The 16,790-nt window shown below is 38.9% G+C and overlaps 2 protein-coding genes across 10 annotated transcripts in view; one reads left to right on the top strand and one right to left on the bottom strand.

The window, feature by feature from the left end:
* The window catches only part of LOC111252322 (vasoactive intestinal polypeptide receptor 2-like), a 105,056-nt gene that overhangs the window by 65,094 nt on the left and 23,172 nt on the right, over window positions 1–16,790 (top strand). For all 9 annotated transcript variants that reach the window (XM_086977993.1, XM_086977992.1, XM_086977994.1 and 6 more), the window contains 3 exons: window positions 8,831–8,963; window positions 11,543–11,650; window positions 15,340–15,521. In XM_086977993.1, the coding sequence (XP_086834119.1) occupies window positions 8,831–8,963; window positions 11,543–11,650; window positions 15,340–15,521 (423 nt within the window). The remainder of the gene's footprint in view (window positions 1–8,830; window positions 8,964–11,542; window positions 11,651–15,339; window positions 15,522–16,790) is intronic.
* LOC111252580 (cytochrome P450 302a1, mitochondrial-like) overlaps window positions 1–16,790 on the bottom strand; it is a 57,370-nt gene that overhangs the window by 36,984 nt on the left and 3,596 nt on the right. The window contains exon 2 of the mRNA XM_086978000.1: window positions 15,284–15,411. Coding sequence (XP_086834126.1) covers window positions 15,284–15,314 — 31 coding nt within the window. The 5' untranslated portion in view covers window positions 15,315–15,411. The remainder of the gene's footprint in view (window positions 1–15,283; window positions 15,412–16,790) is intronic.

The raw sequence follows: 16,790 nt of genomic DNA, 5'->3' as shown, positions 1-16,790 counted from the left end.
TCACCATAAATGTCTGAATGATGTCTGCCAAAAAACAACCCTGTATATATGTGAGCAAAAGTAATAATAAATGTTTTTCATGCGGAAAGAAGGGTAAAAGTAATAGACATGGCTCTAATCTTTCAGGGTCTCTTCATCGCAGTGACTACACTGGTTGATGACGTAGGTCCTGCTTTTTTCTCTCAGCTTAGTAACTTGATCCTAAAAGCTTTAGAGCACTCTATAATAAAATGTAAGCGGACCCGAAACTTATTGTTTTAGAGCTTTTGCTGAAGGTACAAAAGGCCGCTACTGTGATGCTATTTATCAAGACAGACGCACACAAAAAGGTCTGTTTAATGTCACGTTTATACACCAAAATATCGGATTCTTTCAGCCCAAGTTAGCAGTTAATGCATCTGGATTAACTGTTACGTTTAATTTTGAGGGAACCAAATATAGAAGAGCGAGTGAGGATTCTTTTGGATGAAGTTTTCTGTAGCATCGGTGCATAAGCAGTTAGTGGAGAGACACCGCGAAGGAGTCATCAAGATGGTAGGACTTTTGAGGTAACTTGCGCAAGCTTCTAAAGAGACGATCATACCTAAAAGCTCATTATAAAAATCCATCCACTGTGAAACAATCTCCTATATTATGTCAATTCGATGTTTTTAGAACTAACTTATTACAGGGTAATTTAACAGAATGAAGAGCTAACTGTCGGTATACTTTTTCTGTGTAGTTTTTCTTAAATGTAATTTTTTGTGAGTTTTCTTATTTATTCTAATAATGTCACAGTATAGGTACTGAACAAATCACATTCCCAGATCAAATCTAGTTCTCTATCGGATAGACATCGGATGATACTTTGCAGTCGGTAGGTAGTTTGCCGTATGTCTAGATGTTCTAACTTTTTTGAAAATTGATTAAATAATTTTTCTGTCAAGATTCGAATTAGCTGTAAAATCCATCGGTTTGTATTGTAGCGCCTTGAGCTGAATCATCCTCCTGTTTGTTTCACAAAAAATGCCTATAACTGCCTATTTTTATCTGCTTATCTGCCCGTCTACGTTTTATCCCGTTTTGCTGACTATATCGACTTGAGGGAAAGGCAGGAGAGTTGACTCTCCCACAATGAAGAAAAGATAGAAAGAACTTTTATTTTCTATATCTATATATCTAGGCACTATCTAGACTATATCTAGGCAAGTACCGAGGTCGAACACATATTCAGCATAATATATACCAAATAATACCAAAGTCCATACTGAAGTTACCTTTTGAAATTTACGGCTAAATTTATGGTTCTCATTTCAAGCTGTTTTGCGCACTGAAGGTTTGGAGACGCATGTTACTACCGTATAAGCCTTACATATTTTTTACCTAGATAAAATTTACCCTAGGCTTTGGCAATAGTATCCTTGTGCAAAATTCAGCCTAGTAAAACGACATGTGCAAACCATATTTGCTCAATGAAATCAAGTTCTTTCTTAGACGAGTCTTGGTCTGGGGTGCCCAATAATTTTCTGACCCTCTAATCTCCTAAATACTATTATTATCGATACAGACGACCCAGAAACACAATTCTGCTTCTGTCTAAATCTAAAAAAATGAACTTGGAACAAATTCATTTCACTCTGACCTGTCTAGAGCTAAAATATCCCTGATAAATTTGTCACTTTCCTCATAAGCGGCAGTCTGACATACGTTGAACTGAAAACAGAAAATGCAGATGCTGCCTATACTGAGCTAAATCTTTCTATGCATAGTTGAATCAATCTTCCTCTTTTTAAATTTTATCTATTTAGAAACGAATCTACTATCTGCTTGTAGAGCAAGAAGGTACCATGTGAGGTATCATGTTCGATTCATGCTGCTATAGTGCCATTAAATGATCTGCAAAATCCGTTGACGGGCTATTATTGTGCCTAGCCGATTCTAACGCCAGTTGTGAAAGGCAACTGTTCGGACCTATTGTGTTATCATTAGATGTTTTGAATAAACTTCTCCGAAATCACCGCTCACAGAACACGTTTGTGGAAAGTATCGTAAAACGAGCTAGAAATTGGTGCTGTTATCCCGGATTTAGCAGACCGAAGGTCTGATCACCGCTAGAACAAGTTGATAAAGCCAACTGAATAACTCTAGCTATCATTCAAGTCCTCAGACCTTACGGTCTGTCTTTTAGCACACAAGCTGTTGATTTCCTAAAAAAACTTAAATAATTGCAATGTATGTTATACATGAATATTTTCGCAGTTGTATATATATATATATATATATATCTGACAAAGGTGTTGGTGTTGTTACTTGTGCCCGAAACGTATGAAGTTGTAAAAATGGGTAAGGAAAGATTCTGTATGATATTTAATGAAAAAAAATCTGTTCTCTTTTTTGGACCCAAGTATTAATTTCTAAACTTGAGACTTATAGAATGTCACCTGTACACTAATCCAGTTATAGCGTAGAAATTTATCATACTTGGGTAGAGAACTTGGTGTAAACATTCTTTAAAACCGAAGTGTATTTTTTGCCTAATTCATTTTCTATAGACCTATAATGGGTGGTTTAGGGTGGTTAATATAAGGTTGCAGTACCGAGAAATCTCTGAAGCTAGGCATTTGAATTCAAGCCGTGCCACAAACAAAGTCATGAGAAAAATGCCGATTGGGTAATCACGCGGTAACGATCTTAAGGATCCGATTATTGAGGTGAACGCAAGTGGAAACGGCTTGAGCAAATGAGCTTTAATCGTTACAAAGACACTGCAGGAGCTAAAAGACCTCTCAGCGTCCGTTTGCCATAGCCTGAGCCAATAGGCTGCAATGGTTGCCCCGCAAAATGCATTTGCTCACACCTGTGCTCCTCTCATTCTAATTCTGCACGCATATGGAATATAGCTTTATACTTTTCTATATCCAAAAATCTACGCACCTTCGTTTAACTATTAAAGTGAAGCTTTGGCGAGTAATTTGACACAAATCTTCCATTCGCTCATTCTGTGTGTTCATTCAGTATGTGACCCTTCCATAGAAACGCGATTTTCTAATTTACCAGACTCAAATTTTCTAGTAGGAACGCTCATCAGTTCCAGTCAAGTTTTACTCATTTGGGTAGTAGATGCAAAAGGACGCATCAAACCGAAAAAGAAACTTATATTTCTATTTTTGAGATTCTCAATGGATGCGATGTAACTCGGAGTGAAGTTCCGATTTATCAGTACAACGCTATCGAAAGCCTCTCTAGCTCAAGTTGACTTCTGCACGACGATATTCCAGCTAGCAAAGTTTCCCACCTACATTGAACAGACATTGAGCATATCCTGGAGTCAGTCATTTATGCCGCAATCTAACACTTTTTGTTACTTTATCGCGAATGTTCTTGCTTGGTCGACGCGCGCATCCGTCTATCGAGATGATCAAATAGCTCTCTGTAGAAAGCTTTACTAATCCCCACTTACGCTAATCTTCCAAGATCACCATATTATCTAGTTTGGTTCAGTGCTTGAAAATTTACTTACTCAAGGTTCATAATGTTAAAATAACCTGCAAAGCAGAGAAACTAGAAATCCAAATGTCCCTCAACCATTTTCTTCAAGCCACAAAGGACAATACACACTAGGTTCCTTTGAGAGTAGTGATCAAAGTCCCTATAAAAGTATGAACAAAGTATGGCCGATTTTATCAAGTCTAAATGTGGGAGCGAAGTTTTGAAGCGTAACATCGGCTTAGAGTAGCTGTAGAAAAGGGTGCAGAGTCATCATAGTGACTAAAAGTTCGAGGTTTTTGAGTATTTAGACCCCCAACATCGGATCCACACAACAACGCACGCTATGAACAACCGATACTGACTTAAAAAGATTTAGAAGTATACTAGGGTTAATATTTGCGTGTCTCGGGGTATCTTCAAGGCCCAGATATTTTATAGAGGACACATAGCGTCAAATGTATAGTCAAAGCGTGTTATGAAGCCATTGCAGTAACCGAGAGCGTGTCGACACGCTATTAGTATGGCAGCTATATCTTCGATGCTCTCGCTTCGAAGCACATTTGTGTCCATAAAAGTTTTTATGGATTCCCCTTGAAAAGAAGAGTGGCGTAATCGTCCAGTTGCTGCGCATCTTAACGAGATTTTTGTATGTAGCAATCGTACAACGTTCTCTCACGCCATTCCTATTCACCATTTATCTGCAAATGACCCCAAGTTCTGCTTTACCAACCCCATAGGAATATCGCCACAAATGGAAAGACCAACGACTAATCCTCCTTTAGGCATTTGTGCCGAAAGCCCACAAGCTTCACAATCCCGAAAAGTAGAACTGGGATTCTTTTCTGTGCCCAGTGTCATTAATCAAAGGCGTCAGGCCTTGTAGCGATTTCATCAGTAATTGCATAATAAATTTATTAGACAGTCAGGCTTGAATGAAAACTTATCTGGGTCATCAGAAACTTATCTGCGTCTCGTCAACTCAATTCGCTGTATGACCCGTTTATACAATACTACATTTCAGTATAGACATGTACTAGATATTTTTGGGCCGAAGCGAAAACGCTGGCTGTTGTAGACGTAGCTAAACAGACCCAGGAACATTTGTAGTGATTAGAACATGCGTACTTTGCGTTTTTGCCGTTCCTCCTATTGGGCCCATCGTCAGCTATAGCTTATCGATGTACTTTTAAATGCTTCGCATAAAAACTCTAGCTGGGAACTTTTCCAAAACCTTTCTACAAATGGCAAATAGATTCATAAAGAAGTGGCTGGCTCCGTTGTACGACATATCTAAAACGTGAATATGCGTAAAGTACGGAAGCACAATGCGAAGTGCTAGTTTTTTTTTTACTAATAACATTTCTCAAAAAATAATCTCCCTCTTAATGCAGTTGTATGCGTATAATACTGAAGTCGTATTCAGGGATACATATATTCATGGGACAGATAAAAAAAAAACAAACCTATATCTACATAGAAGCGCACCAGCTGTGGCGTTTCGATAGCCGTTCCCGCAACATTGGCCGCAGATCGCTATTTGAATTACCGGTTTTAGTAGACCTTTCTGTTACCGAATACAGATGTATTCCATGCAAATACACCCTTCCGTTTGATAGCTAATATTTATATTTGTTTAAGGGCTTCCTGGCTTCGAATGTTTATCCGCTCCATAAATGTTGAGAATTTGACGAGTTAGAAAAGCAAGACCGGAGTTGAAATTTGCTCTCGTCTAATCTAAAATGGTAAAGGTCAAACATTATATTGTTCGGATTTTATAGAGCTGGCGACAAAATCGGAGAATAGAGTACCGATTACTTGCTTGTAAATTGTCTCCGGTAGATAGAAGTGCTACATCAAAGAGGCAGATTGTGTCGTTTAATTAAGAACTAAGTGTGTCTATTGCTGGCTCACGACCTCGACTATCGGATCGAAGCTGATTCTTAGAGATTTCATGGGCCGATTCTCCTTCAGAATTAGAAGTTAATCTCTACTGATATTTTCCGTCCGCAGCTATATGATAACAGTCAGTTGGGGGTAATCGTTTTACTACCGATTACTATTTCGTTCCCTATGAATAAAGTGTATAAAAATTGATGAAAAACGCTAGAGACTTTACTTTACTTTTAGATACTTTGTTTAAAAAGAAAAAAAAAAAAAAAAAAAAAGATTTGCTCAGCGGTTGCGTGTATCGACACTTGTAACATACCGCTGTCATATCACCTGGGAATGGTGTTTTATTAGTTATAATTTTCTACTTATCAGTAAACACATTGATATTGTACCCCTGAATATAGTCCCGCTATACTAGAAAATACTTAAGGAACAAGAGGCCCGCTGTAAGTAATGTTTATTACCTACGAGCACTGCTTTGCGTATTTTACCATTTGTAGTAGTTATTAGGGTAATAACGTGTTCATTTACTACTGGACATTTTGTATATATTCGATAGTGAAAATAGTAACTGAATATTGAATATGAATGTTAAGCTATGAGGACACACTTTGTTTCACTGCTTTCTAACAAACACACTTTTTTCATAGAAGAGATTCATATTTTGAAACAATTCAGGTTTACAGATGAATTAAATGAAAACCTTCGGAGCGCTATGCTTAGCAATACGTTCAAAGGAGTGGAAGCTTCAGCAAAAAATCTACTCGGAAGTAACGAATTGCACCGCAGATGTGCGCGACACTTTTTTCTGCCATCTCTCGGCTGTTTCTTGGACTTTTTGTGCTTGAGATATTGCCGTTAGACGTCCTATCAGACGGACCGCTGGCTGGCTGGCTCCCAGCACGAAACGAAGTGTACAAGTCCACACTGTCACACAACGTGGCCCTAAGATTAGGGGCAAATACGTTACTCACACAACTAGATCAGGGACAGGTTTTCCGACAAACATCATATCCGATTCGGTAGCATATAGATAATATAAATTTTTCACGTGCCATAGATTTCTTTAACTTGCAAGTAACGAACTTACTTATCCTCACCAGCAGACTTATTTTCACAAACATAAAGATGAATCTTCTTGGTCCTGAGCTGTTTATTTTTAAATTCAAAACCGCTAGAATTAGTAATATATATGAGTAGATACTCGGACGTATAAATTCGCTATCAATCCTGGAAGGTGCATAGGATCCATTTTGAAAGTTGTCTAACGTAGCACTCGAGCAATTTAAAGTTACCGACAAATCACGCTTTTTTTCCCCATGAACCACGTAGTTTGCGAAGTAATTACGAAAAATCGTCGAATAATTTCCCAATATAAAGGTGAATACCTTTTACGTGAAGGTCGTAGGTTCTTCTCTAAAATTGCCAGCTCAAATGTTCTACAAATGAGGCAGGATTAGCTTAATGAATTCAAAACAAAAAAAAAATCGTTCGTCAGTCTTCGTTTTAGGGGATGCACTTTTCCTCCACCCAGTATCTACGAATATTCGTATATGATGAAGGTGGGTGTGATTTCGGATTTAGCTACTTCAGTCATTATTTGTTCTCTGCGTTACTTCGCGACGATATTATTCAACGTAAAATAGAATTATGCGTTTGACCGTCTCAGTAATCAGCGCGTCACGCAGCTATCCAGACTTTGAACTCATGACGCAAGGATTCCACTCCGCTAAACAAGCGGCATTTTGGTCGTACCTTTTCTGTAGCAAACTGAAGTGCGATTTTAGTTTGTTGTCAGCTTACGCTTATGACGGTTACAACAAGCAGAATCAACCGTAAACACAATCAACAATCATAAAGAGTGAGGAAACCGTAAATTCTTTTTCATGCATGCAATGAACCTTGATGTACAGCTATATGTATACATATATATAATCGAAGCCTATTCTACATTATATGTGTGTATATATGCACATATGTAATTATCCACGTCCTCTGGTCGCTGTTAATTTTTTTCGTAAATTAGAATGTTTTGTATTTAAAACCTTTTTTTTTTCATTTAAGAACGTTAAATTTGTAAACGTTGACAATGTTCCGAGCTGTTGAGTCCCTTTTTTAAAAGCTTTTAAGGCTTAAAAGCAAAAAACTTAGAAAATTACGTTGCTGCTTTAGCTTTAGTAATATTCTACGTCTTATCGGTCTCACATTCTTGCGTGCGCTCGGTTTCGGTACGACGCCTGGATACTTTGAATGCGGCAGCTATCGACACCTAGCCAAAATTTCTCTCTTGCAATTAGAAACATGGCTATGTCTATCTTGCAGACCATACTTTGATCGTTCTTGGCACATGTTGACAACGGCTAGAGCTACCTATGAAGTATTCAATTGTTGTTCGCTCCCTTAGGGTTCGTTCTAGAGCAACAATCTAGTATCGAAAAAAAAAAGCTTTTTGAGCCCTTTAAATCTGAACTCCATTGAGAATCTCGCGGTCTGCCTTGTGAAAATCTTCCTTGCCGTTCAACTAGTTCTCAAGTAGACCATAAATTTTGGGAAAAAAAAAAGTTTTAACCTCGGTGAGGTTTTGTCTAGCGTAGAAACATTGGATAATAGTTATATATACATATATATATATATATATATATATATTTTTTTTTTTTTTATCGAATTTCGATAACGAAGTATTGCTGTTCGTTTGATGTTCTGTTGAAGTAAAAATTAGATTTAGCCTGGAACAAGCGGCGACGAACGAATGTAGACCTGCTACAACAAATAGTGCGCCAAGGTTTGTTTGTATCGTACCCGGCGCAATTCAAAAGTAGACTTATGGTAAGAGCATAAAGCCTTCGACTGCTTGAGCATATAGGGAAAACTAGTTTATAGGGTAATTAAATTGTCCATAATAGAGCATTGATGTACGCTACTGTAGATAAAGATGAAATTATCTTCAATGATAATACAGTGGCATAGCTACTTTTTGCGAATTTGAAAAAAAATAGTATGAAATAACAGTGTCTACTAGTGTCTATATTTTACCGTCACCGCTACTAGGTTCCGCAGTGTGATGCATTTTGCAAAATAATTGCTACTAATATAATAAGTAAGTGCAATGACCCAAAGCAAGGCAAAGGCATATGTCCGAATTCTCACCAAGGATCACGTCTACCATAAGTCCTCGTATGAGAGTTTTTGGAACAAAGCTTCACTCACAGAGCCGCTGTAGGCCCTCTAATTTGCCTAAGCTCTTTTTGGTAAAATTCTGTTTGGCCTATTGTCATAGAGGAACGATAGACATGGTCCTCGGCCAACAACCTTAATCAGCTATTTTATGTAAGGCCATTACTTTTTTTCCGTACAGATAGCCTAGCAGAAGTGGCCTTTGTCACACGACTTGCATTAAACATCCCAAAAAAATTAACGGTCTGTTTGTCGCATATTGATTGTCTAAATTAAGTTTTCATTGTGTCTATTTCAGTTGGATAATCAGATCGGACAGGAGATTCAAGGGGGAGTCAATATGTTTGAGAGATTCCTAATTGAGGCCATGCGGGAATGCCTTGAACTGAAAGAGCAGGAGGCGCTGCTACTAGAACCAAGCGAGGCCAATGGTAATTGATAACATGGCAGTTGATCAGACGGTGGCTGAATAGACGTTAGGGGGGAAATATCGTATTTGCAACTGTTGTTGCCATCCGGATACATGCCATCATAATATATATATAATAATATAATTTGGACTGTTGATTCTAGGATCTTGTAGCCTGGCAAAATGTTACAAGTTGTTAACTTAAAGCAGACGTTAAAAATCGCATCAGAAACGTATTCCTCCTGACTATGAACGTCAAAATTCATAGATACGCCGATCATTGAAAGCTATCGGTTAGCTAGTTCCTTTACGCGCTTGTGTAAACCTGCCTGGATATTTCCACAAAGTACAACAATCATTCACTCACAACGCAGCGTCAAATCAATAGCCTACAAACGGCCTATTATATCTCGAGCTCTTTCTAGCGAGTCAATTAGAAAATGGTGTCTAATTTTCTATTTTTCATCAACGATTATTCGCGTCCTTTCCTGATGATGGGCACAGCAAAGACAGACCTGATCTTGAAACGTTTCCCTATCTAGCAGCATTGGCAATAAATCAACGTTAGAAAAAGAAGTGTTTAGAAGAAGAAGAAAACTGGCCAACGTTTTGGATGAACGGAAGAATATCTGTCCGACTATTTTTGAATACTTAAACAAGTAATCTCCATGGCTATACACCGCCCTCTAAATAGCTTGCTTACCATTCGTTCGAATTCACAAAACAAAGCCAGACATCATTGTGTACGTCGATGTGATCGGGCGGCATTTGCTAAAAAACAAATCTACAATTTGTAAGACTCCTACACTAAACAAATTACTTTGTCCTTTAGTAGCCTGGAAGTTCGCAGCTACAGAATTCGCTCACTACAGCGTATAATACTATCTATAAACTTCTAAAATATTCCTAAATGTGAACTTGTGTGACGTTTGCGAGTGGACGCTTGGCGTGTTGCTTCCTGAAGCAAATTTTCGGGAAATTTAAGAAAAAAACCTACTAAATAAACCTTATTTACTTGCACGCATCAAGCCTTGTGAGCAGAGAAGAGATAGTCTACGGATTTGCTCCCAGGGTTTTTTTTTCAGCCTTCATGAAGCATTATGTTATCCCATACACGCTTACTACTGAATGCTAGCTATTATCTTTTTTTTATTTAAATTTAACACGACCTATAATCGTAATACGAGCATGAGTTTTCTCAGTAAATATACGAGCCGGTAACTTATGAAGGCTTTTTGACGGCGTATAGTTTCTTCGCCGAATAAGAGGATTAAAACCCAGTCCGCCGAGAGTGGCTGTATTAGTTTGCCGTTTTTGAGAACGTCGATTCAGTTCGCTTTCAACGTTGGCCAATTGGTTATACAGGTCATGCATAATTTGAATATTAGAAAGGAATCTCCACTAGCCTAACATGAAACTTATAGTACGAGGCGTCATTTATCTGCGTCATTAGGTGGTTTTGAAGAAATTTAACCTGATTTCAATGGAGCATGTACATACCGTGTACTGTATTTGTGTTAACGCTTCTCTGTCCAAATGGCTTGTATTCTGTTTATTCAACACTTCTTGCATTGTCATCGTTGATGTATTAGGGTTAGCTTGTCATTGACCTTTGTTATTGAGCTCGCAGCGCCGTCAAAAATGATGGCACTATCCGATTGGATCCAGTTATCTAAGCAGACGGCTAGAAGCGCAGTCCTTGAAAGCACACAGGTACAGCACATGTACACAATGTGTCCTTCAAATTCTGGGATAGCATTATTACATCATCTAATGTGATTATCGCCAAATGAACTTTACACTAACCTATAACGTTACCTAATTGCCGAGATTAAACCTTTGCGGTTTGTTGGTCGCTGGAAAGAATTTCAACTCTTGTAATAATAAGTTAAATTTGTGTACGTTGTATTTATTCAGGAGGATTATTAGCAGGCTTTGTCTGACGATGAGACTCTGCGTTGTTTGATTTCTATGGGAACTACTTTATGCTTGTCTCTTTCCTATTGCCGATGTGTTTGTTTTGCTGGGCAAGCCTACATAAGTGCTTTGCTACCACCGACTTCGTGATTCGCCTACCTCAGCATAGCCCACTCGTTCACGGTGTAGCGGATACGGTTAAAATTTGGGATCGTAACTAGCTATCAATTTTACGAATCTGCAAATGGGTTTTATGCCTAAAAAAATCGATAAAGAAATGACTTTCAACAATGTAAAGCTTTAGTCATATGAAAATAATTAATTTCTAAGTATATAAAATAACACTTCTTCAGGAAGTCGAACGACTTGCAGATATATAAGTGCGATGCCGACAAAAGTATTTAGTTATAGATAAGGGTTGCTTCTTATTCGACAACACTACGGACCCATTAGTTTGTTATAGTGTAGCGGTGTTTCACAAAGCTCAGAGTTTCTACGGACAGCACAATCAGTTCGTCCCTTTCTATAAGAGCTGTATCAGATGAGTTCTGAGTGAGACTCAAGCAAGGTCCTTTTGTCACGTCTTCATAAATCTGTTGTTGCCTGATGCCTGACGCACCCTGTACCTCATTTGTAATGTGTACGCGAGCTACTTACTATTTCTGCTCTGCGTTTTCCCAAAAGTGTGGTGTTCGCGCGCGTGGGACGGATCGCTATGTTGGCCACCAATGAAGATAGGAGAAATGAAGCAGGAACGTTGTCCCGATCTTCTTGCTCGGCACGACACGAATGGTAAGTCGCATTACCGCCAGGTTCAGCCAAACCCGTTCGTGACTTAATTTGTATTTTTAAATAAAACGATGTTTGTACGGTAACAAACAAGTCAGTGCAGATGTAGTTAGAACTGCGACGTCTCGTAAATCATCGATTAGAACTAGCAAAACAGTAGGGGGTCCAAAGTATACACTTCTAGCTCGGTTGAGATCTCTTTCGTTCGTTCGTTCGTTCGTTCCTGGGTATACACTTCCATATGAAAAAGAAGCTATTGGAGATAATTGTACTTAAGCTTACAAACCTGCACTTGTTGTTTCGGCTCGAAGATTTCGCCTTGCATTTTTCGAGATATATACGGGATAAGAATACACCCTGTATGATAGGTATCTTTCTTGTCGCAAAAGGCCTTTCTGCTGAAGTACAACCAATACAATATCTGCGCCGTGCTACGATAGTACTCATACTGAAAATAACCTACTGCGAATTACTTATTCGCCTCCAGCCTGTTACTCCTGCGTTGCATCGAGCAGATTTACTGCAGCATGTAGTAGATGCACTTTTTTTTTCTTCAGGTCCTTTTTCCTGTGATGTCCTACCCCGTATTGGCGTCAGCACTTAAGTCTGTGGCAAACACTGTTGGAGGCAATGATTACTGTTCAGGTTAGTCCAGGTTTGTCATGCCTAAAGGGCCCAGGTTACACATTACAAGTGTTTTATCATCCACTCCATATGGCATGCCCTAATGGATCATCTGCCTCTGAAGGACATATAAGGGAATGCCAGACTTCGCGGCGAAAAGTCTTAATGGACACTCAAAACACGCTTGTCTTTCTTCAACTGTTTGTTTTTTTACTTTTACCGTAATTTATTACCTTAAGTTACAGTGCCGCCTTACGCGAGCTGCACAAATAGCTCGGTGTATTTGTATCGCTCTCTCATTCGTCATAGCCGTAGCCTTTTAAGCGAAAGTAGCGGTTAAAACTGGACCTGAGCGCACGGAATGCACGATTCTGTACGACGCCCAAGGTAGCACTGTAATATATGGAGTAGTTAATCATACCAAATGCCATTTACATAAGGCTTCTGCACCGGCCCTGGGCGCCCCCTAAAGTGGTTACCCACTTATACGGTGACGTATAGCAACGAAAAGCATGTGTCAGTACTTTGGCACTAAACATGGTACAGACGCTTAAGCACAACATAATCTTAGATATGATCGAGATCTTTTTGCCTATTGTAGCTCATTTACGTTTTATCAGGGACCTTCAAGCATCTATAGCTAAATATTTAGACCCGGCGATGGCTGAGGCGGTAGAAAAGCTGGTATCATAGGTTAGTTTGGTATAGGTCGCGTTTTCGAATCAAGAACTAATATCGGCGCAAAAGGTTTTCAAGAGATCCTTCCCACAAGAAAGTATATCTATGTACGTAGCGAGTATGACGGCGATGGCATGAGATATGAGCTAGTCTGAAACCTAGCTTGAAAAGGAAAGATGTCTACTATGATATGAAAAACTCGTGAGCGTTATGGCGCTCCTGGTTGCTATTCAATTGATGAGCAAATCGCTGACTCAAAATTCAATTTGAATTGTCTTTAAGTATACAATAGCGAACAATATGCAGCCCAGTCATCTGGAAGCCTGCTATTTGATTATTCCCGGTACAGTCGCCTAATCAGAACTGCACAAGGTAACGCACACGATAATCACCTATTTCTCTAAGGATCCTAAAACTCCACAACCCACTCCGATTCTGTGTTCTCAAATTAAGGCTTGGCCTTGCAAATGTTCGGAAGTTAGCCGAACGTTTGCTCTCGCCACGTAAACGGCTCACAGATGAATGCATGGTAGCCTACGAGAAACTGTGTTTACCTTATTATTGTAGTACTAGTAAATAAAATATCCCAACGCAATGTCGTGTTGAATACCAAGTGAACCTATATCTATAATCAATAGAGTGTCTGCCGCGACCGCGATAACTTTTGACAATAGCATACTCAAGAAGATCGAGAATACTCAGGATCTCATATGTCAATTTCTTATTCTTCTCAAGAAAATAACCTTTACGAGAGTACATAGAGCTTTTGAAATCAGGCGGTAAGTTGATATATATTTTAAAATCAATAGTTATCAATTCAAATTTGCCCATGCAGTCAGTCGGTTCTATTGTCAAAAACGCTTTGGACTACGGGTGAATTTTCCATGTTACCACTTCATGGTCTGACTGCTAAAAACGTATTGCATTTCCGGACGGTGTCTGGCTTGTTTTAAATCGATCATGTTATTACCCGTAAGGTCAATCGCGGACATTTACCTGATAATGTCCTCTGTCGAATATCCGGCCTCTCTGCGAAATGCTTACGGAAGTAGGTGTAGTTTTCGATAGGTTTAAGGGGCGAAGAGTAAAGGATTTGCCAAAAACCGTGAAACTGGGAACTATACCTTCCTTTTTCAACAACAAACGTATACACACAACATATATGTCAACAGAAAAAGTCAATTCTTACATTAATTATGTCGTACTTCATAGTTTTATTGGTAGGACATAGCTTTCAAGCTTCTAGATTAGGGTCGGCCACGGCAGCTAGGCCTAATTAAGCAACCTTCAAGAGGTTAACTCGACTGAAACTGTTTATTGATATTAGTATATACTGCGATATAGCCGAATCGATTACAAACGATACAATTATCCTTCCAACAAATCATGAAACACATTCGTGACAGCTTTAGGCGACCTGTTCCTGATTGCGGCAGAGCCTATTCTTATTTACAAAATCGCAAAAGCATTCATAGTAACGCCTCGCATTAATCAAGCTAGTTCTGTAAACCCGGCGGTAAAACCGGTAAAAAAAAAGGTCGGCGTCCATTAGAACAGTTTGCATATCAGCAGAATTTACGTTGTAGTTCATCGAAGGCAAGGTTTCCTTTACGAAGCCGGAGTGATACGTAGTGGCACTGTCGTAATTAGTACTAAGCGCCATGTTTCTTTTTACGAAAACATTGAAGGTTTTGCAACAGGACGGTAAGGAAAACTGAGTTGTATCTAAAAATAAATAGAAATTCGTGTATGTTTGAGTTGGCGCGAGAAATGCGGTCTCACCATGAAACTAGAAGGCATGATTCAGAACTTTTCATGTTTCTGCGGAATCGTACGCGACACATCGAGCCCAAATATCCTGTCTGATACATTACTGAAGGCCATACATAAATAATAATATGGGCTAATTTACTATAGAGAGGCAGTATTAGTATTTAGCTTTATCCAGTGGTCGACCCACCACGAACCCTGGACGGATGAATGCAAGCCAACGGAGAAAGTAGGCAGTCTCAGGTGAACCTGCACATGTCTGACATCGTTTTATCGATTACGTAACTATGCGGTCAAGGTCGCTGTCAATAAACTTTTCCCGGCAGGGGGCGTTTTGTACATGAGATTTCACATCCTATATTTTACGACTATTTATTTGACTACTCTTCATTTGATGAATAGAAATGTAATATCCGTTACGCGCGTTTGTGGCGCAACAGACGTTCTAAAAGCCGACAATTTCCTTGAAAACACATGAAAGGAAAAATATTTGAACGAGTTAAATTATCCCTCGTGAGAGGGAAAGAATAGATAGTGAGAGAGGGCGTGTCATTTCACACTTACGTTTTGTTATGGTGTGCATCTTAGAGTACATACAAAACAGGTACGAAATATTTCAGAATTCGTAGTGCGAACGTGTACAGTCTCCGCAGACGAATCCGATTTTGGCGGGAGCTCAATGAGACAATCATCTGGAATTGAAAGAACGCTTTTGATCAACACGACGGGCGATGGCTTGAGTGATTATTCGAGATGCGTCGCTTCAAAAACAAGACATAACGAGATCGTTCGGCTATATCAGGTGAGATGTAATTGTATCTCCTATGTCGATCATAAAAAGCTTTTTCTGGATGCGATTCTTTACATCTAGATCGACTATTCAGGATCATTTGATAATAGCGAACAGTTCACAATTGTACCTTTAGTTAAACAACATTCGTTCTTCTGATACATCTTTAGAGGCTAACGTATCTGAAGTCTCATTCTGAACGTTCTCATCTGAGTCTCAGGGTGAAATCAATAATTTGTACCGTTGAAGGTTACTTCAGTGCTTGGTATTTTTACGAATTTTACATGCGCGCGTTTGAAGTAGTTTAAATGCAATAAAATTAACATGTTACTAGGAGAAGTGTTCCTTATGCAGGTGTGATGCCCCTTCTGAGTTGCACAGCATCGTTGACTGGCAAAGATAATCTTAAGCAACGTTTTCTAGAAATATTTTCATTACTGGTCGTTTTAATCGGGGCAAATGTCTGCTACAGTCATGTTTGCACGAAGTAGTTGTTATTCTTAAGTATGAGATCTATTAGTTACATCAGTGAGCTAGATCCTTCACGCGGATCGGTTACCAGGCAAAATCTCAGTCGCATTATCTCTACCATTCCACTTGCACTAACTTAAATTTCCAATTTAAGTTCTCCTATATGTAACTAAGGATTTTTACATCCGTTTTTAAACACGTTAGTCAAATTCTTTCTGCAAGAAAAGCATCAACAGGCGCATGGCGCATTGTAATCATATATATATATATATGTTTATGCGACTATGTACATGCTCGTATCGAAAAAAAAAATGCTAGTATATTCCCTTCACAGAGCTGGCCTTGTTCAATACAATCAGTCCCAGGCCGATGTCGGTATTTACGTGCATAAGACGTAACTAAAATACAGGTGTCTCTTTTCAAGTTCTTCTATTCACGTACTAATCGAAGTAGCTGTTAGCCAACAGGAGGATTAAACGACCTTGAAATGTACAAGCAGAGCGTTATTATGAGCGTTGCAGTTTGTTTCTGTAAGTTACAAGTTAGCGTTTCAAGCAAAACCATGTGAGATTACACAGTGGATCCTTGTTAATTTTCTAGAGTTTTTCTCGTGCATGACTTCACGTTGTTAACTATGTGGAAAGTGTTCAGCGGCTCAGAGTCCATAAGGCTAGTATGCGCTCGTCCGGTTTTCTAGCTATCTTACATATCAACAACAAATCAACTTTGCTTGAATATTTATCCCCAACAAAACGCTTCCATATTTAAAGTACTCACTGAATAGCAAATTAACAAGGATTTTACACTATA

The sequence above is a fragment of the Varroa destructor genome, unplaced genomic scaffold (genome assembly GCF_002443255.2).
Source record: "Varroa destructor unplaced genomic scaffold, Vdes_3.0 BEIS01000001.1, whole genome shotgun sequence".
In the NCBI taxonomy this organism is placed as follows: Eukaryota; Metazoa; Arthropoda; class Arachnida; order Mesostigmata; family Varroidae; genus Varroa; species Varroa destructor.
The sequence above is the reverse complement of the archived record's forward strand: the minus strand, read 5'-3'. Positions and strand labels throughout refer to the sequence as shown.